This window comes from Palaemon carinicauda, chromosome 38, assembly GCF_036898095.1.
Source record: "Palaemon carinicauda isolate YSFRI2023 chromosome 38, ASM3689809v2, whole genome shotgun sequence".
NCBI classification, from domain to species: Eukaryota; Metazoa; Arthropoda; class Malacostraca; order Decapoda; family Palaemonidae; genus Palaemon; species Palaemon carinicauda.
Window position 1 is genome coordinate 6,658,408 of NC_090762.1, and position 21,036 is coordinate 6,679,443.

Below are 21,036 nucleotides of genomic sequence, written 5' to 3' on the forward strand. Positions count from 1 at the left end.
TACATATAGAATTTTTAATTTAATTATTTCAGTTTGTCACCATTAAACACTAAACTAATAATCTTATCATTCTATACAAAAATAAAAATTAATAAAAAGTCAATAGCCAAGTGGGGCGTTAGTGATAAACAATTCGCTCAAAAATGTTTAAAAGCTTCAATTGTTTACAGCAACAGTACTGTATACTGAAATTCCATTCACGCTCCCTACAGATTTTCTGTCAAATTTTGAAGAATTCAATTCCAAGCATTAAGGAGTAAAATTCCATAACTGATTTATTACACCGTAACTCACATTCTTAATTTATGAACTTGATTTGATTTATGGAATTTGGAGAATATGGACCTGTGCTGGGGCTGAAGAGATCATTCAGCAGAAAAGTGCAAGTACGGGGGACACCCAATACTGCCTTATGAAGTAAAAGTTAAGAAGGCAGACAGCAAGCTGGAGTAAAATAAAAATCTTCATGCAGTAACCAACATCTAATCTCCATGATTTATCCAACTAAATCACAATAAAGTATTCCTAATACTGTAATGATATACTTACAATCTGATGAAGATTTAATGCATAGATATTGTAAATTCTTTTCTTCAACTCAGTTTTTGCAAGGTTCATGATGAACTCATTCAACCAACTTGAAATACTATCCAGTGCTTGTGGGGCTTCATTTGTTTTTTCCCATTTGAAAGGATAAAATACACCAAATTTTGTTTTTATTGATGATTTCCCTCTTAATCTATCTAGCAAACAAACCCCTTCCTCTCTCAAGAAAAGTGGGTTTGCTTTTTCCGTTTTTTTTTTTTTTTTTTTTTTTTTTTTTTTTGGTTACTGCCTCGCCAAGCTCAAAAGGAGACTTCCTCCTCCTCTCAGGAAGATTACTAATAACACTATGGAAATCAGCAATTCTTAGATTGACTTCTTTCCTTATCGTCTAGCTTTAAATTTACCCTCGGCCTTTGTTTTCCCAACTCTTTTATGACCAACAAGAGAAACAACTTCCTCACCATTTATTCAATAAATAAATTCCATAAAAGGAAAATTGGTAGTAATTAAATTTTGATACTGTAATCAGAGAAACTAAAAAGAGGAATACCATGAAATAGTTTGCAGATACCAAATTATAGAGCTATACTTTAACACAAAGGAATAAAATAAACAAAAGTTTAATATAATGCAATAGTATTTCCTGATCTACTTATCTACAAAGCTACAAAAGGTCATCACCTGTTAGTTTTTCTTTAACATCCTCCTCTTCACTTTCACTATCTGTTTCCATGGGTTTAGCTGCACTTGATTCTCCAATAGCGAACTGTCTGATGCTCTGGATACGTGACAATATATCTTTTTCTTCACTTGACTTGTCTGCCGATTCACTTTCATCTTCACCTTCCTCTTCCATTTCTTCATCTTCACTACCAACTGAATTGCTTGCATCCTCATCTGAATCCTCTGGAACTTCAATTTTAAGTTTATTTTCATTACGAATTCTCTCCTTAACCAAATGCTTTGCATAGGTTGAATCAGAGGATAAATTTTTGGTGTAACCATCAGGTTTAACTAATGCTTTTCTTTTTTCCAGATCTTCATCTACCAATCTTTGAACCATTTCTGCAAAACCTTTGGCTGTTTGGAATGCATTTTTAATGCACATCACAATGTCCTTTCGGTCTAATAATACACGTCCCGGAAAAACTAAAGATGTAATTTCCCCATGAGGATTAAGCCCGACAACCAGCTTTCCTGACATGACCTGCAATTATTAGAACAAGAAAGAAGAGTCAATATATGCAGGAGCAAATAGCACACAGCAAAAAACATTTAAATAAAAAATTCATCTACAAACATCAAGCAATAAAATGCAAAAAAGCAACCTCACAAAATATAGGCAGATTAGAACAATTTTGAGCTTATTATAAGTCTTAAGTTGACCCAAGATTAAAATAAAACTACCGAGACAGAAGTGACCCATCCATTGCAAAAGTAAATATACCATAAAAAAAAATTAACAATTTAAGAGTACCAGCTTTCAATGTAAAGCTATGAGTTTCTTTAAAAAAAAAGAACTCTACCCAAACTTAAGGTCTTAAACATACAAGACTTAAAGCTTTAAAGTCACATCGTCTGCCTGGATTACACTGTCAACACCGTCATTCAGTCTTCTTAGCCCCATTCATGCCAAGATCAACCTCACTACCTGTATCACACACATTCGTATACACAAACTCGTGCTCGTTTGGATCGAAGAACAAACTACTGTATGAATGTAATCTATATCTTTATCTAAACCTGACTTAGTTACTACATTTCAGGCACTGGAACCTCCCTTTAAATAAGATTTACACACTTGAATGTAGCAAATAATTTCCAATGTCAATGATATTAACTGGCAATCGTCTACTACAACAATTTTGACATCTCAAGACACTCCCTGACTTTTTTAAGCTTAACTTTAACAAAGGACAAACAACACAAGTGTTTGGAAACCCACCTAGCATAATTATTTCTTTCATGCTAATTATTGCCCATATTGGCACAGTTTCTCCTAATGAGGGAGACAGCAGCTCCAGTGTCCCGAAGCAAGACTACTTCTCTTGAATCCCCTCTTTCAAGAGAAAATACACCTTCCGACAGAAACTATCCCTAACATTTTCTAGTATCTTCCACATTTTCCCTACTTGACAAAAGATTATTAACTGACACTGATTGTTCTTAACATTTTTCTCTTTTGTTACAAATTCCTTGCTGGATAACCTTTCTTATTACATCCAAGTGCTCTTTCTGCATTTCTTCTCTCTCATCTCTGACAAATTCTATTTCTAGTTTCAATGGGTTATGGTGTCAAATATCTTGGCCTTAGGTCGCCACTGTTATTATCTCAAAATTGTTACAAGTTCTTTTAATCTTTAAATAAAAAGGATTTGACAACAGCAATTGAAATACTGTATGGAAAATCAATATAAAAAGAAAAACACAAAGCAAAAAACCAAAAGGTTTTCTTACAAATATTACCAGGTTCATCATACAGCTCATTAAAAATCGGAGACAGTATCTCATCAATTCTCAGCAACTTGACTAGCTCATCATTATACAAAATGTTAGTGTCTAAACCATCACTGCAGCTATGACTTGAATCCACTACACTGACCAAGTCTATACACTTATTTTCAACAGCTACATTGTTAGTCTGGGTAACACTGTCAACACCATTAGAGTCTGTCTATTCAACCACACTCATGCCAAGATCAACCTTGCTGCCTCTATCACACTCGTTCAAATCCACTCACTCGTGCTTGTTTGAATACACAGCCAAAAATCTGTATCGTATGCCCTAGCTGTCTTTTTTTTTTCTTCTCTCTTTCTCTGCTTCTTAGCCACACTATGAAATCAACCTCGCTGCCTCCATCACACTCGTTCAAATCCACGAGCTCTGGGTGATGTGTGTGACAGTAAGCAGAGAAATGAGAAACTTGATCTTCTCCCTGTCTTCCTATGGCTATCTGTTATTTTACAAATGTTAGCAAGAAGGGGCTCTTTTTGCACTTGGAGAATTGGTGAAGTTACTCCATTATGTAAATGTATTTGTGGTAGCTCAAGTCCAACTGATTACCACCCAATTTTCATAACTCCTGTATTACCTGAAGTTTTTTAATGTCTATTGGCAAAAGGACTACAGTGAATAGGTTTGCTAAAGATAATCATCTGTTCCCTAATTTGCAATTTGGCTTTCGTAAAGGCCTTGGAGCATATGATACGCTTCTTACAATCTCCAATGCTGTACAAAAATCCCTTGATTGTGGACAGTAAGTTTGTATGATTGGCCTTGATTTTAACAATGCCTGTTGCTGTGTTAATCATTAGACCCTTGTTTTCAAACTCAAACAGTTGGGGCAAACAGTTGGGGGTGTGAGTCTTTTCTAACCATTCATTACTGAATTTTTAAGTAATAGATTGCAAAGAGTAGTTGTTGATGGGTACCATAGTGAGTACAGTATAAGAATGTAACATTTCATGTTCCCCAGGGGAGTGTTCTTGGCGAATTACTTTTAATACTATACACACATGATATGTGGTTTGCCCTAGAAAACGAGCTCATTGCATATGCAGATGATGCTACTCTCTTTGCATTAATTCTATCTCCTGAATATAGATCTGAAGTTGCTGAATCCCTTAATAGAGATCTTCCTAAAATTACATAAATCATCTTTCTAAAGTCTTTAGGAATTTCATGAAGATCTCGATTCCATTCTTTGCAGCCAGACTGACGCCGGTTCCTGCAAAGAATGGAATATGTTGACAGGGTCACTAGCAGAGTTGCCAGATTGGCCAACGAAAAGTTTTGCGTCAAAGCCATGGACAGTACTTCCTCTGCTGTATGTAAAGAGGAGGAAGTAACCAAGAAGAATCCACGGAACAGAGAGATCGTGAAGTTCCTGCCACTTGGGCATAAGACCGCTTCTTTGCCGCCTCAGCCCTTAACCAAGGCAAGGCTACCTTAGTTTTGGTGGGCGTTGGCATATCGCAGAAGAGGTCTAAGACCGTGTCCTTTTCATCCGCCAGGACCTGATCTGGCTCCCCGAGATTATTGACCCTCCTCATGCAAGCAACGACTTGAGAAAAAAAAAAAAAAAAAAAAGATCCGCATCCTTGTGCTCCAGGGACGAGATCTTGGGGCTGGCGGACGTCATCAAGAGGTTCTTCCTCCTCTGAGCTGGCAACCATAGCAGTCCCGGGAGGGTCAAGGTCATCATCAGAGTTGCTTTTGGCGTGTGACGTTTCCCTCGAGATTAACACATCCATAAGGCGCCAATTCTTAGGGAACGTCTCGGCGTCCTTCCTTTCCCACGGGTAGATGTTGAAGCCCTCTGAAGGGAGGACCTCTCCTTTTTCTCTGACTCCTTAGGTCTTGCTCTTTCAGAGGGAGCAGAAGGAGGAGCCTCTGACACCTTGGTAGAGGGTTCTGACTGGCTCAACTCTATAGGCGAAAACCTATGCTTGTCTGTATGCACGATCCTATTTGAAGACCTTGACTGCCTACTCGCACGATGATGTACGTTATCCCCCGGTAAGGGAGTGTTTGCCCTTTGATTCCTTTTTCTCCTCTTTGGTATTATTGGAATCAATTCCAGCCTCTCTCAGACTGGGTCTTGGTCAGTAGGTGCCTTGGTCTTCAGGTATTCCCAATACCTAGAAGACGTCTGAGGCTTGAGAGGTGCTAGAGGAGATGGCTGTCTGGCCTCGCTGCTACATCTGGGATCAGATGGTCCTTCACTCCCTTGGGAGGATTCCAGTGGGCTGGTAGGAATGCGGGGGGAAGAAACTTTCGCGAACGGGTGGTCAATCCAGAGACCGCCAGCTTCACCGCCTGGACAAGATCCAGATACTAAGGGGTATCCCCCGATTGAGCCCCACGCGCCTGTTTGGTTGGCTTAGGAGGAATATCATGGAGAGGAAGAGGTCCAAAGGATGGTAGCTCACAACCTTCTTTGTGCTCATCTTCCCAGAACAAGTGAGATCAGCCAACCTGTCCTAACAATCGATCAGCCTGTGAAGGAAAACCTACCCTCCTTTGCGAGGGAACTCTCTGTTCCTCTCACAAAGTAGACCGACTACAGGCGAGCGCTGTCAAGGCAAGGGCTGATAAGGGGAGCTTGAGAGCACACCCTTCTCAGTTTGCACAAGTAAGATGTAGTCTACCTGTGTGTGCTCATCAACATGAGCGCTGTGCAGTGTGTGCCACAGAGGTACAAATCAACTTTGCTCTTAATATAGTTTCTTACACACAAAAGTCTAGATGGGAAGATTGACTAAAATGAGAAACGCGCGTAGCAATAGCACGCTCGCCCTTCCACCTCACTGGGTAGTAGGGTGCGCAACAATGCACAAGACTCGCCTGCTGCATGTCGGTCAGCGCGCTCACTCGCTAGCATTTCTAGAAGAGAAACTCTCCTACTAACCTTTTCCCCAAAACAGGAGAAAGGCGCGCAGTATTCCTTTCCCCTAAGGGAGAGTAAAGGCAGGCGGTTGCTGCGTGCTTGCGCACAGGCAGCAAAGCAAGTTCTTCCTTACGAGGAGGAGAAACAAAAGGCGTAAGCTCACGAGAACTTGGCCTTACATAACACGTAGCGCTAAGCTGTGTCCCATGGAGACAACGAGAAAGAGTGGTTGCAAGCAATCACCTCCCACCATCATTGTCCAGCTCTGAAAAGCTGCACTCTGATGAACTAGAGCAGGGCATGGAAGAATCCAATGCCCTTGGAGGAACCCCCGGAGGGGAGACTACTCAGGAGAAGGCCGTCTCTCCCGCAGGCACGAGGGACGATCAAACCCTTTTACTCCTGATGGCAAGCCTCCTCACAGGTGAGGAGCTTGCTGAACAAAAGCTGGTGAACGGGATCTATCCCTAGAAAGGGATGAGTGCCCAAAAACCTGGTGGAGAACGACCCTTCCTCAGATGGGAAAGTTTTCCAACACCTGGAGGCGGACCTCTAAACACCTTACTTCTCCTCCCTTTTGGATGAGTGAACTCTGCCAAAAGATCAATTCCACGAACCCCCCTTGGAGCAGAGCTGAAACTAGTCCCTAGGTTTGCCACAAAAAGGATCCCCTGACAAGTCACTCCGAGGAGTACGTGTCAGCAACTGCTCATGCCTACCCGCCGAAGCAGAGAGAACGTCAGGGTGAGCAGAACCTAAGGTCAAGACAACTGAGTGTGCACGAGACTATTTCGGTCATCGACATACGGAGCCTTCGGGGGAAGATCAGAATCAACCCCTTGGAAAGAAGTCTGATCTCATTGCGTGCCCCACCGCAAGACCTCTTGCAATCTTTCCTTGCACGGCGGAGCCCCAAGGTAGGCAGAACTGCTTCTTCAGGAGACTCCCATACGGAGGCGGCCGGCACTGCTTCTCTGGGATGCAACAGAGAACCTCGACATGGAAGGTTGTCCCATAGTCATATGAACACTACTCATACTCTTCTGACTCCCAAGGGAAGTCGAACAAGTGTAGTCATCGTGGAGAGGTTGAGTCAACGGAGAATGATGGCGAGGTTTCTTCCCCTTCGAGGCTGACCTCGAAGGTGAACAATCCCTCTTCACTTTCTTCTGTTGCCTACTGGGAGGGTAACCACTCCAGACACACTTGACAAGGAGACTCTTGCGTGCACGAGTGACCCCTACATGCAGGGCAGAGACCGTGAGGATTCGTCTCCTCAGTGGACATAAAAGTGCCACAACGGCGCCCTTCATTACAAGGACAAACCCACAGTTCAATAATAGAAATCTTTTATTTTAAGCTTTTAGCGGAGGAGCAAGACGTCTGTCCTCCACCGAGCCGACATAAAAAGTGACGGTTGTTTACTAATGCTGGTGTGAGCAGGGTGGTGGGTTAACCCTGCTATCCCCCTCCGTTAACTAGCGGAGGGTAGTTACACCTCGCAAAACATTTAACACCTGGTTTTCAGCTACTGCTGAACTAATCATAGGCAATAAAATATGTGTTAGGATGAGAAATGAAGTAAATGAGTGGTTTCCAGTGAGAGTGGGGCTGAGACAGGGATGTGTGATGTTGCCATGGTTGTTCAATTTGTATGTTGATGGAATTTTGAGAGAGGTGAATGCTCGAGTGCTTGGTCAAGGATTGAAACTGATAGATGAGAGTGATCATGAGTGGGAGGTGAATCAGTTGTTGTTTGCGGATGATACTGTACTAGTTGCAGACTCGGAGGAGAAGCTGGGTCGATTTGTGGCAGAGTTTGGAAGTGTGTGTGAGAGAGGGAAGTTGAGAGTTGAAATGGGTAAGAGTAAGGTTATGAAATGCAAGAGAAGGGATGGTGGTGCTGGGTTGGATGTCATGTTGAATGGAGAGTTACTTGAGGGAGTAGATCAGTTTAAGAACTCGGAGACAGTTGTTGCTGCATATGGTGAAGTAGAAGCAGATGTATGTCAGAGTGCATGAAGGATGTAAAGTGATGGTGGCAGTGAAGGGAGTGGTAAAGAACAGAGGGTTAGGAATGAATGCAAAGAAAGTTCTGTATGAGAAAGTGATTGTATTAAATGTAGTATATGGATAAGAGTTGTTTGAAATGAAAGTGATGGAGAGACAGAAACTGAATGTGTTCAAGATGAAGTGTCCGAGGAGTATGGCTGGTTCATCTCAATAAGATACGGTTAAGAACAAAGTAATGAGGTTGAGAACGGGTGTAAGAAATCATTTAGCGGCTAGAATGAATCTAAATGTGTTGAGGTGGTTTGGCCATGTAGAGAGAATGGAAAATGGCTGTCTGCTGAAGAAGGTTATGAATGCAAAAGTTGATGGGAGAAGTACAAGAAGAGGGCCAAAGTTTGGCTAGATGGATGGAGTGAAGAAAGCTATAGGTGATAGAAAGATAAATGTGAGAAGCAAAAGAGAGCTAGAAATAGGAATGAATGGTGAGCAATTGTGACAGTTCCAGTAGGGCTCTCCGGTCACCTAGGTGACTGCTGAGGTAGCAGCAGTAGGGGATTATGCATATGAAGCTTCATTTGTGGTATATTACGGGAACGGGTGGGCATCCTATAAATACCAACCAAACTCCAAACTCGGTTGATAAATCCCTTGTCAGGCTGGGAAGACCAGAGTAGAAGAGTCTCCATTTGTTCTTTTTTGTGTCGGCTACCCCAAATTTGAGGGAGTACCGTGGTAGATGGATGAATGAAAAAGCGTAAGGTTTGCTTGTAGTGCCAGAGCAAAGAGGAGTTTAGATCTGAGCAACCATCGACAAACTTTCCCTCACAGGGAGTAAGTTGCTTTGACAGGAACAACAACACTGGGTGTCACTATCACATGAGAAGCAGTGGGCACTCACCCTGGCATTGGTAGCAGAGAGGCAAGCAGTAGGAGCACCCCCTTTGGCTTCAGACCCTTCTTGGCCATTACACTTACTTGCTTATTTCGGGTCACCACTGGTTTCAGTGGCTTTGGGGTCATCACAGGGTTCACAGGCAATGGAGACACAATGGACAAAGTAACTTTGGTTACCAAGAAAGACATGTAGGGCCTACCTCCCAGACCTAAGGAAGGCTAAGCGTTTCTTAGAGCAATTTCATCAGTAGCATTCTGCACAGCAATTAGAGAGCTTTCAGAACATGCTGGAGTGTGACAATCACTGTGAGAACACCACACATCTCCAAACCCTGAAAAACTTGGAGATGTAGATCCAAGTCTTCAGGCTCCTGGCACATACTCACCAAGAAACAAACCAGGGGTGTATACTCAAAAGCTACAGCAGCCTGTAAACTCCATGAGGAGAGAAAAGAGCTATGCAGTAAAACCTCCTTATTCAACTACTGCACTGATATCATTATAAAAATACACTGAAAATTAACTTGAACTGCGCCAATTAAACTGGCATCAATGGGCCAAATTTTTGCAGGAATAATGTTGACTCCTCACAAAGAATAGGGGTCAATGTTATTCCTGCTCATGAAGGTGATGCACTTTCAGCCAGATACTCGAGCATAGGACCACATACCCACACACAGTTTCTCAATTCCAAAAAGAGCACTAACAAAGTAAAGAGATAAAGAGAAAAGATTAAGCTAGCCAGGTTAGGTAGGCCGAGAGTACGTCCGTACTGCTCAGAGGCTGAAGATAAAGTGACTTCCCTGTAGACTGGCAGGCAACCCACCAATAACTACCACCACTTCGTTATAATATTTAACAGTCTGATTTCCAGTTTTGCTGAAATCATAACCCCATTAAAGGACAAGGGTTTGTATCCGTGTAAGAACAAAATATTATATATTCACCAAGTGTCTTTCTCTTTATATTGATTAATACCATAATCCCCTGTGGGCTGGCTTATCTCACTTGATTATCCATGAAAATCATCTCTCCTTAATCATATTGAGTTGTTTCCTAAAAGGTCAAAGTTTGATCGCAACTCTAACTACAGTACTGTACAGAATATCCATACAGTATTTTAATTTACACATTAATCGATAAGGTTTGTCTATTTTTAGCTAAGCTCCCTCAGGGGGTCACAGAGAAGTCCCTAACTGATTTGGAGCACCAACTCACAACAGATGAAATTTTATCATTTGTTTTGGTTCCAGCAGGAACAGGGATTTAAAACATTAACAATCATCCAAACTTCCAACTTTACCTATATTCAAAGGATAATCTAACCTGATTTACACAATAATTTGAACAGATTGATATTAGCCAATTAAAGTTGCTTTTTGCTAAATAACAAGTAGCAGTAATTATACCATTTAAATGTAGGGTATCATGTCTTAAATGAGCAAATCATATAGCTTGATGTTTTCAAAGATAAAAGAAAATTGACTAGGCCTACAATATACAAAAAATTTTCAATTCTCCACAATAAACCAAACAAAGTGAGACTGTCCTTACCCTTTCTTCCTTTTCTGAAGGATCTAAAAGCATGTGTGTTTTACCATTGATAACAAAAAATGCATAGGTAAGACAAACAGGAACTTTTTTCATGTATGTGGGTATAGGTTCTCGTTCTTCTAACGTGTGTACTGTGACTCGACCATCTTCTTCAACTGACACATCTGGCCGGTTGAAATGTCTCAATGCTGCTACAGCTGCTATGTTACATGCATCTCCAAGATTTCCTGCATGATTCAGTACCTATAAAATAGAAACATTCATAAAGATGACCGTTATAAATGGCAGGTGAAAATAAGACAATTTTTCCTATATCTTTGCCTTTAGTACAGTACAATGATACAAAATTTTTGCAGCAGAAGTAGAAAACAACTTCAATATGCTCTAGCTATAAGGAAAAGAGGATACTAACTAATTATGAATTTCCTCCACTTTGAAGATATACTGTAATCAACTTTCTTATCATGATTATATTTCCTACTATTTCATTTATTCTTGGTTAAAACCAAAGTTTCATTAATATAAATGGAGATGTGGCATTTTTCTTGCCTGGTGTTGCCAGAAATGAGTTTACGGGCCAAATGCTTTGTAGTATTTATTAAAAGGTGGCGGTCAGCATCATTAAAAAATACAGTACTCGCCTTCTGTTAGCCATAGAGATGAGTATGAACAGCCCAAGGCTCCAGCAAATGCCTTCACCTACTACAGGAGACAAAGAAAATATCCTAAAATAGCTCATTTTACAAAAAAAGGGGGGGGGGCCTTATAAATGATGTATCGAAGGCTATCCAAAGAACATATGACGCTACAAAAGTGTCAAAGATGACTATTCGCTGACTTAACAAGCAAGGAAGAGAGACTGATAATATATTGGAATGCCCAGTGTTTGTATAAAAGAAAGATAGAAAGTGATTGACTGATTATTTTAATGAAATTTACTTTACTTTGAGGAAAAATTCTCAACTTTTACGATGGAAGGAAATGCCAACTTTCGACAAGTTGAAAAAATATAAAACTTTAAAATTATTTTTGTATTTTTTCTGGCCATACAAAACTGAATCCTTTAATTAAGTAGAAAATGGATAACAAGCAGGTATCCGACTGGAGTGGGTGTAGGCCATGAAGCCCCATCCCCTTTGCAGTTGGCTCACCACTCACTTTTAATACTTCGGCCCTGGACTTCGAGGGGTTGTTTGAGGAGGAAATTTATATTAAAGGGCTCAGGTTTGTATGGTTAGGAAAAATACAAATGACTTTCAAAATTTGTTACTTGTTCCTATGCACCATAAAAAAACCCTCATCCTTTAATTTAAGAGACTCACTACTAAGAGGGTTGGAAGTCCCCTTGAAATCAAAATTGGAAGGTTCTATATCTCCTCTAGAAGTGTTCTAGGTTTGATCCGTGGAGAAGTAGAGCAAGAAAATTACCCCACCCTTATCTGTTTCTCATAAGGATGAAAAATTAATTGTCCCTGGGTAGAACAATGAATAGTACCATACCATGTAAAAAGAAACCCTAACTCCGAAGGAGACGTCAGTAAGAATCAAAAACCTGGTATATGAATAATAGTCTGGCATCAGAGTCAACATCCCCCATGCAACTTGATTACAAAGAATGGGGCTCTGAAGTGTAATTTTCCAGCATCTGGTCTGACCAGCTCGTAATGCTTCAACCGTTGACCCCCAAGAGAGGGGTAAAAGAATAAAGAAGAGCATGTTATACTACCTTTCATTCCACATTCCTAAGGCAAAACGTTACCATAGACAAGATGCAATGTGTCCCATGAGGGAGCTGGGCTTGCTACACAATGGCTTGATCAGCCACCATAGGTCCAAGCATAAAGCTGTAAAGGAACTTGCGGATGCCATCTCACAGGTAGAAGGCCTTGAAAGTCGTCTGTCTTTTCCAGATCCCCGTCTTCAACACTTGGCTCACCGACATGTTTCTTTTAAAAGCAAGAGTGGGGGCAATATCCCTGACTTTGTGAGCCATGTTCTTGGTTGGCTCCTTGACCCTCTCGTCAGTCGGGGCGTAGGGTCTACGGATTGTTTCATGAAGACAAAAAGACACCGGGTTCCTTGACACCTCTTTCTTGAACCTACAAGCACTAACAAAAGTGGTGTCAGGTTCTTTTCAGATAGCACAGCAGAGCATTCAAGGGACCACGAGCATCTTGTCTCCATCACAAACTAATACCTCCCAGAGGGAGGAAAAAGGACTCAAACATGGGTTATGCACTGCTGGATTCTGCATCTTGGCCACGAAGTTCAGCACATCCTTCCATTCACATGTGTGGGGGACTACATAAGAGAGAATGTGAACTCACTCGCTCCTCTGCTGATGCTAAGACTAGCATAAAGAGAGTCAGATACCTGTCTGACAACCTCCACAAAGGTTCGAGTGGGGCACTTGTCAGAGCCTTCAGGACCAAGGTCATGTCCCACTCCCGAGGCCAGAGATCGCAGGGTGGTCATGAGCATAGAATAGCATGAAACTTGAAACAGGTGACAGGTACAGTATACTAATTCCCTGGCGACTTGAAAGTATCCATCCATCAAAAAAATGAGTGTAAGTTCCAAATGTGTGTTCCCTATCTCAAGGTTCCAAATTGTGTGGTTCCCAGTAGTGTCACAGGCCGATCAAGTACGGAATGATCACGTAGCAATTAATCATGGTGCACAAGCGCAAGGACATCAGTCTTGGGGCTGAGTGATCACAATCGGAAAGTTCCCGTGAAGACGAAACACGAGGGGAAAAACTACGAGAAAACTTTTGCACTCGTAACGGGAAGATCTCATAGCCTGTACAACCAATGAAAATTATCATAGCTTCTGCCTTCTCCAGTATTGGAGACTAGAAAGGCTGTAATGATGCCCATACAGGAAAATTTTACCCATAAAGTTCCTGAAAGACAGGTACGAGGAATCCAATCGCAAGGTCCTGATCGTAGGTGTACAATCACGTGGTGACCAAAATCACAAGGTACCCAATAGCATGGACGACAGAACACTTAATGATTGATTACAGCGAGAAAGCTCAAGCAGTGACTGATCATGTAGAGACTTGGCACATGAGGATCAGGAGCGTGAAAATTGAGAGCATGAAGATAGGCAGTGTAGAGGCCTGGATAGTGGACACCGTAAATGGTCTTGTAGTAAGTGATCTCGTGAGATTGGTCAGCTGAGGTAAGACAGTATGCTAACATTATCAGGCATCTCGATCGTACGCTCCACCATGCTCTTATAGTTGAGATGTCGTCGAAGGAACTATTTAAGCAAAGAAATGGGATGGAGGCAGGGCTTCTCATCCTGATCAAGGGTGCACGTGCTTAGTCTCGGTAGCAGGCATGTCAATACATGTAACTCGTACCCTAGCATATTTGTAAGAAAGAATGTACTACGATTATCTTACTGAGTACAAACGCTCTCTATATACTCAATATCCAGAGTTTAGTCAGCCTTCTTAGACCTTAATGACTTCCTCATTGCCAGAGGTGCATCTGGAAATACAGTCGAGTGCACTGTTCTTGGTACGAGACCAGGAGCTATGCGTGCTGATATCTCTTCCTACTGTGGGATAATTTCCCGCAGTATATGACCCAGTACAGGTGCAGGAATAGTGTGTACTGATGCTTCTTCAGCACAAGCTCCTACTCTCTCCTCCCAGGGTGGGTGGGATAGGTCAATCATCCAGAAAAGTGGAAGTAGGGCAGCACCCTTCATACCTACCACTCGTGAGTGTGTACAGAATCAGGAGCAGGAATGGCAATACTTCTTCTGGAGTTTTCTGCATGAACCTGTCCTGAGACTGAAACAGGGCACAGGTAGTCTTCACAGCGTGGGCTGATACTATTTCCTGATAGGGGAAAGTGCTCGGAATGAACCATTCCTCACTCTCCTAATAAAAAAATTAAAAGATCAGATTATCCTGGAAAAGAAAGAGCAGAGCCCTTTAATCCTACCAATAATATATGATCATTCTTGTAAGAAACAGATCATCAACGAAGGGGAAAGAAGAGCAGAGCCCTTTACTCCTATCAATGGTGCATGATCAATCATTCTTGTAAGAAACAGAACACAGGTAGAAGATGCGTGAGCACCAGTATCACAAACAAATAAGTCTACTCAGGGATAGGAATGTTCCAGGCATCTACCATCTCACCTCGTGAACAAAGCATATGTAACTCCTATCGATCGGTCTTGCTGGACTTCTTCGATGACATCTTCTACTTGTTCTTTTCCTTGAAGTTACAGAAGAAGGGGTAGGGAAAAGCAGGACTTGAAGTTCGACTTTTTCAGTCATGCAGCCGGATGACAACGTTCACTCTGGGAAAGAGACCCCAACAGTAAAACAACTCTTTAGCGCCTTATTAGGATCGGAAGACACTGTCCCGACAATGAAGGAAAGAAAAAAAGCAGTGTCCTTCCTCTTCACACTTGGAAGCAGCAAACTCTTTCTCTGACGGAGCTCCAGCAACGTTGAAGGAAAACTAACTAACTTAGGTTCATGTTATCATTGATATTGTAAGGCTACACACACAATGGATAGAACAGCAAGTAGCTCAGAAAACTGTCTCACAATTATTAGGAAGCACTGCATATCTTTGGCTTCTTTCATTAATGTACTGTACCTCGGTATACGACGATCTGCCAGAATATTTATTCAATCTGAAAGAAAACACAATATATTTAAACAGCCAGATTAAGAGGAAGCAGAGCAGTGGGTGTGTACTGAACTGCAGCCAAAATCTAAGTGAAGGTTACTTTACCTGACAAATAAGACCCCTACCCTCCACCTTACCAGCTACTATAACTACTTCATTAGAAATTTAAGCGACCGTTCCAACTATCCTAAAGTCATACTCCTATTAAAAGACGGTGGTTTGTATTTGTGTAGGGACTAGGATATAGTAATCAATACTCACAGTAACATCAACACGAAACTGCCACACACTTTCTTCCGCCATGATGCACAAGGACTCAACATCAAGACATCTTGATTCTTTAATATTCCTGTCAAGAACTTGTTGTAATTCATCCACAAGGTCGATACCCCTTCCAGCTTCGAAATGTGGGGCTGCCATGGGAGACAAGTGAACTGCTATTGAGATTTTCCCTTCATTAGGACGTGACGACCTGGGTTCTACGACTTCACAGGTTACCTGATAAAATAATTCATGGATAAAAAATAAATATGCTGCCATCAAAGTGTAACAATAGAGTACAATGCAAATTAAAATAATGCATTAAAAATTTAAACTACCTTGCCATTGTTTTGGAATTAAGAGGTTTTCCTTGAATACCATTTAAACCAAATACTAAGCAATTTGAAAATATTTACTATCTTGCATAATACGCAAAATATCCATTTCCATCCCATTACGAAAATGCAAACAAGATATGCAATGCACTGTTATGCACACAATATTTATCATTTCATCTTATTTTAAAACTGGCATGAGCAACTGTTAGTCAACTGGGGGCCACATTTTACAATATCAAAGTGAGGGAGGGTTGCATGATAATACGGATATGAAAGAAATATTCGCCCAATATATACCGATTTTTTATTTTGCAATTCTTCCTGGTTTCGTTTTACTATGAAAGTTTACATAAAACTGACACTTCTTTCATTATTTCCTAATGATAATAATAATGATTTTGGTATTGACAAAATGACAAATTTGAAAGTCATTTGTATTGTTCCTAACGATACAAACCTGTAGCTATTTATTATGGAGTATCTTTTGGCAAAGCTGGACGACTAGCCATTAAGACTTTTAAGCAAGGTGGCAACTACCCAAACTGCTAGTTAGAGGCGTAGTGGAGGTTTCCAGCTAGCCCTCTCACTCACACACAGGTGAAACCGAGTCACTTTTTTTATTGCAGGCAGGACTTATGGGGGACAGATGATGGCGGGACAATTTTTATAAATAGCCACAGGTTTGTATCGTTAGGAAAAGTACAAATTACTTCCAGATTTGTCATTTATTCCAACACTACAAACCTTACGGTACCTATCAGGGATGACTCGTCCATTAGAAGGGTGAAAGTCCGACCACTGGCTTGGCCATTGAGCTGGAGTTTTCAAATACAGGTCTAGCATATAACTGAGGAAAACCCTGACACCTCGCTAAAAACCTTATGCAATGCATGGATAGCAGCCTGGGCAACATGTGTGAAAAAACTAGCAATGTAACTGTCTAGGTAGGAATATGCCAACAAATACGAAAGTTGATGTCAAACAGACGTTTCCCAAAACCCACCTTGTGGGGAGTATCAGGGACGTAGAAAAGTATGAAATCTCTACTAGGTTACAAAAGGGAAATGGTTATTACCCGCAGATAGGTGAAGGCAGCATGAAGAAGACCCATGGTGCTGTTCCCCTGGAGAGTCAGTCATTCTTACACATTCATCCAAGACTAATCCCGAGTAACCTATGCCCTCAACCATCTGCTACTTGTCCATCAAGGAGCCGGAGGCATTCTAAACCACTTGTTGTGCAGCCACCACAGGAAAAATGGGAAACATTTATTCTCCTGTGGATCACGTATTGCAAGTAGTGGGCGGTGAATGTCGTCTGACGCTTCCACAACCCTACTTGTAATACCTGCGCCGCAGAGTAGTTACATTTAAATGCCAGGAACGTACTTACGCCCGAAGGCATGAGCTCCAAGTCGACAAGCAAGAGGATGGTCGGGATTCACTGCAAGGTCAATGGCCCAGTGAATCCAAGCTGAGGTGTTTTTTGTGACCCTCCTCTTGACCTTTCCCATGCTGACATTAGGTAGTGAACTGCTGCAGTGCATTTAAGGTAATACCTCAAACTCCTCACTGAGCAAAGTAACAGTTGAGGATCATAGGTTACAGAACGAAGCCTCTTAATCCGGATTTTGAGTCTTAGCAATAAACTCGAGAGACGAATCTGAGTGTCACCTCCCCCCATTCCCCTTGAATGGGCGATGTTGTAGGATAAACCATTACTCTCACTAAATTTCTTGAAAGAAGCCAACACGAGTAGGAATACAGTCTTCACAGTGTGGTGGCACTCTGTTGCCTGGCCAAGTGGTTCGTAAGGAACACCCTTCAGACTGAAGGATACAAACCATGTTCCAAGGGGATCTAACTCCCGACTGGGGGCAAGTAAGCTCAAAATTTCGTATGACGAGAGACAACTCCAACGAAGATGAAAGATCAACTCCTTTTAGTCTAAAAGCAAGGCTTAAGGCTGAGCAGTAGCCTTTCACCACCGAGGCAGATAGAAGCCTTTCCTCCCAAAGGTATACAAGGAACTTCGCTATTACTGGAATAGTGGCATCGATAGAAGAGATACATCGATGGAAGAGATACCCCTTCCACGACATCAACCACAGAAGACAGTCCACTACTTAGCCTGGTACACTGATGCCAAAGATCAACGTAGGTATCCAGAGATCCTTCTCGCAACTTATTGCGAAAAGCCTCTGTGAGAGAAGATGCTGGATAGTCTCCTGGAGTGAAGTCAAAGAGAAGCTCTTGCCTTGTGGAAGATATTCACATATGGTTGTCTGAGTAGATCTTGATGGGGAGGGAGTTTTCTTGGTAGCTCCGTCAGGGGCTGCAGAAGGTCAGGGAAACACTCTGCGTGATGCCATAGTGGAGCTTTGAGCGTCATGAAGAGGTTGTTGAATGCTCTAGTCTTGTTGAGCACCTTTTGCATCAGACAGAACGGGAGAAAGGCGTACACATCGATGTTGTCCTACCGTTGTTGGAATGCACTTGCCAGAGAGCCAGAAGATCCGGGACTTGGGAACAATAGAGCGGGAGCCTGAAGTTTAGGGACATTGCGAACAGATCCACAGTCGGGGAACCCAACAAAGTCAGGAGTTTGTTGATATCAGATGATTCAAAGACCATTCGGAGCCCACTATCTGAGTCGCTCTGCTCAGATTGTCTGTGAGCACATTTCTCTTGCCCGAAATGATGCGAGCTGATAGGGACACTGAATTTTGTTCTGTCCATCTTAACATCGCTACTGTTAGATGACATAAGGTCTGCGAAAAGGTACTGCCTTGTTTGTTCATGTAAGCCACTACTGTGGTGTTGTCGCTCATCAACACCATTTAGTGACCCGCCAGGAACTGTTGGAGGGCTAGAAAGGCTGCCCTCATCTCTAAGAGATTTATATGCTGGTACCTTTCGGACTCTGACCATAGCCCTGAGGCCGTGTGGTGCAGCATGCAGGCACCCTACCCTTCTTTTGATGCATCTGTGTAGGGCATCAATTCCAGGAGAGGGACAAGGTCTGCCCCTTTGCAGAAGTTTCCTTCTGTCACCCACCACTGGAGATCCACCAGTTGCTCCTGTCCCATAGGAACTAAAGTATCCAGGAAGCCGGTGTGTTGGTTCCACCTGGAATTCATCCGCCACTGAAGAAATCAAATTCTGAGACAGCCGTTGGGCACTAGATGGACCAAGGATGCCCGGTAACTTAGGAGACACAACCCCTACTGGGCTGGAAGCTCTTCTCATCTGAGGACCAGGCATGCTATCTCTCTCAGCCTGTGTACTCTGTCGTCTGATGGAAAACTTTCTGTAGGTTGGTGTCTATAATCATACTTAGGTATACAGTACCAGTCTTTGAAAAGGGAGCAGGGATGACTTCTCAATGTTTATCATGACCCCAGAAACTAACAAAACTTGGGCAGTCTGTCTTAATGTTGAAGAAGGGTCGCCACCGAATATCCTAGGATCAGCCAGACGAATGCCGATCTTGTGAGCTGAAGCTGACACTAGAGCAAACTCTCATAAAGACCTGGGGTGATGTGGAAAGACTGAAGTACAGCACCTTGAACTGGTATTGCCTATTCTTGTGTATGATCCAAAGATACTTCCTTGCAGACGGACGAATTGGGATCTGGGGGTATGCGTCCTTGAGATCCTGAGTGCACATGAAGTCCTGTGGTCTTACCGCTTGTATGACCGTGTCTTCCATCTCCATCCTGAAACAAGTCTGAAGAACAAACTTATTCAAGGCTGAGAGATCGATGCCTGGTCTCCAGCCTCAAGAAACCTTTTTCACAAAAATGAGTCGACTATAGAAGCATGGGGAGCCGTCAAGAACCTCTTGGAGAGTGCCCTTCTCCAACATAGTCTGGACGTCAGCCTGGAGGGCCAACTCTTTAGCGGAACCCTTTGTGTAGGAACTCGATGGAACTGGATCCCAAGTCAGTGGAGAGAGAAAATGAATGAATGAACGGGACACGATACCCTGAGCAAATCAGAGACTGTCCAAGGATCGGCCCCATGCTGCAGCCACCTCTTCCAACGGCATTCCAGTCATCCCCCCACTGGTGGGCAGGTAAGAAGATTGCCCTCCCTATCAGGAGCAGCCTCTGCCACTTCCCTTGTGGTAGCCGATGTGGTAACGTCCCTGACTGATGAACCGCCAGACTGGGGTTCGAGTCCCCCTCAAACTCGTTAGTTTCTTTGGTCGCTGCAACCTCACCATCCTTGAGAGCTAAGGATGGGGGGGGTTAGGGGAGCTTATAGGTCTATCTGCTGAGCCATCAGCAGCCATTGCCTAGCCCTCTTTGGTCCTAGTATGAGTGGAGAGGGGGCTTGGGTGCTGATCATATGTATATATGGTCAGTCTCTAGGGCACTGTCTTGCTTGATAGGGCAATGTCACTGTTCCTTGCCTATGCCATTCATGAGCGGCTTTTTAACCTTTAAACTCATACCTCCTCTGGATGGTTTGGAGCCCCTTGGATCTTTGGCAGGAAAGGGCTGCTTCGACACCTTCCTAGCGGACCCTGCCGTCTTGCTGGTCGAGAGTTTGGTGGATTGCGACTGCTTTCTGGTAGGTGGAGGAGCCTTACCATAGGACTGGGATGTTAAGGTCCTGTGAAGAAAGGGGTCCTTAGTGGACTTCCTCCATCGCTCAGCCACCCTCTCAGCCTCTTCTGGCTTAAAAAGCCTCAGTTCTAATAAGGTGGCCCACTGATCCCAACCACAGATCTAGCCAAGAAGAGGACTACATGGCATACTACGCCACCTTCTCCATGTTCAGGATCTCAGACGCCAAAAACGAGGCCAAGAGCCCAGAAAGCCTCTCAACTGGGATACCCCTCGAGAGAGCCTCTACAGACAGATCCAGAGGCAAAGGCGTAAGGGGCTCAAACGTAGTATCTCCTCTGCTGGATAGAGGGAGGCGGGAGGAGTTTGGAGGACAGAGCCTGCATAAAAAGAGCTATAGGAACCAGCGATTTGAGAAACCGCCTTCTTCATGGCTGCTATCAATCCCTTAGACCAGGGCAGGGCTGCACTGGCTTTAGGTGGTTGTTGGGTACCATATACATGGTCCAAGACTGTGTCCTTGCCTTCCTGAGGAGCCATCTCAGGGTTGGCCAATCCATTGATGGCCCTCATACAGGCTGGGACTTGCCAGACAGCATTCTCTTGACTCCCTTCACTTGGCTTAGAGTGGAAGTTATGACTAGCAGCCCCAGGGAGGTAGTAATCTTCAGAGTCCATGTCATCATCTATCTACAACCTCTCACCCATAGGAGCCCGGGGTGGGTCAAGGTTGTCAACTGAGGGAATGTCGCTTGCTGACACTCCTACTCCTGGGGAAGATTTCCTAGCTCTCTCTTGCAGGA

The 21,036-nt window shown here is 43.0% G+C and overlaps 1 protein-coding gene across 2 annotated transcripts in view; it reads right to left on the minus strand.

The window, feature by feature from the left end:
- Window positions 1-21,036, minus strand: part of LOC137630405 (uncharacterized) — a 45,164-nt gene that overhangs the window by 5,294 nt on the left and 18,834 nt on the right. Inside the window, exons 3-5 of one of the 2 annotated variants that reach the window (XM_068361857.1) lie at window positions 15,323-15,559; window positions 10,398-10,640; window positions 1,228-1,753 (exon numbers count right to left, since the gene is read on the minus strand). In XM_068361857.1, the coding sequence (XP_068217958.1) occupies window positions 1,228-1,753; window positions 10,398-10,640; window positions 15,323-15,559 (1,006 nt within the window). Of the gene's footprint in view, window positions 1-1,165; window positions 1,754-10,397; window positions 10,641-15,322; window positions 15,560-21,036 lie in introns of those variants that run through there. The other variant, XM_068361858.1, reaches the window with a different exon arrangement.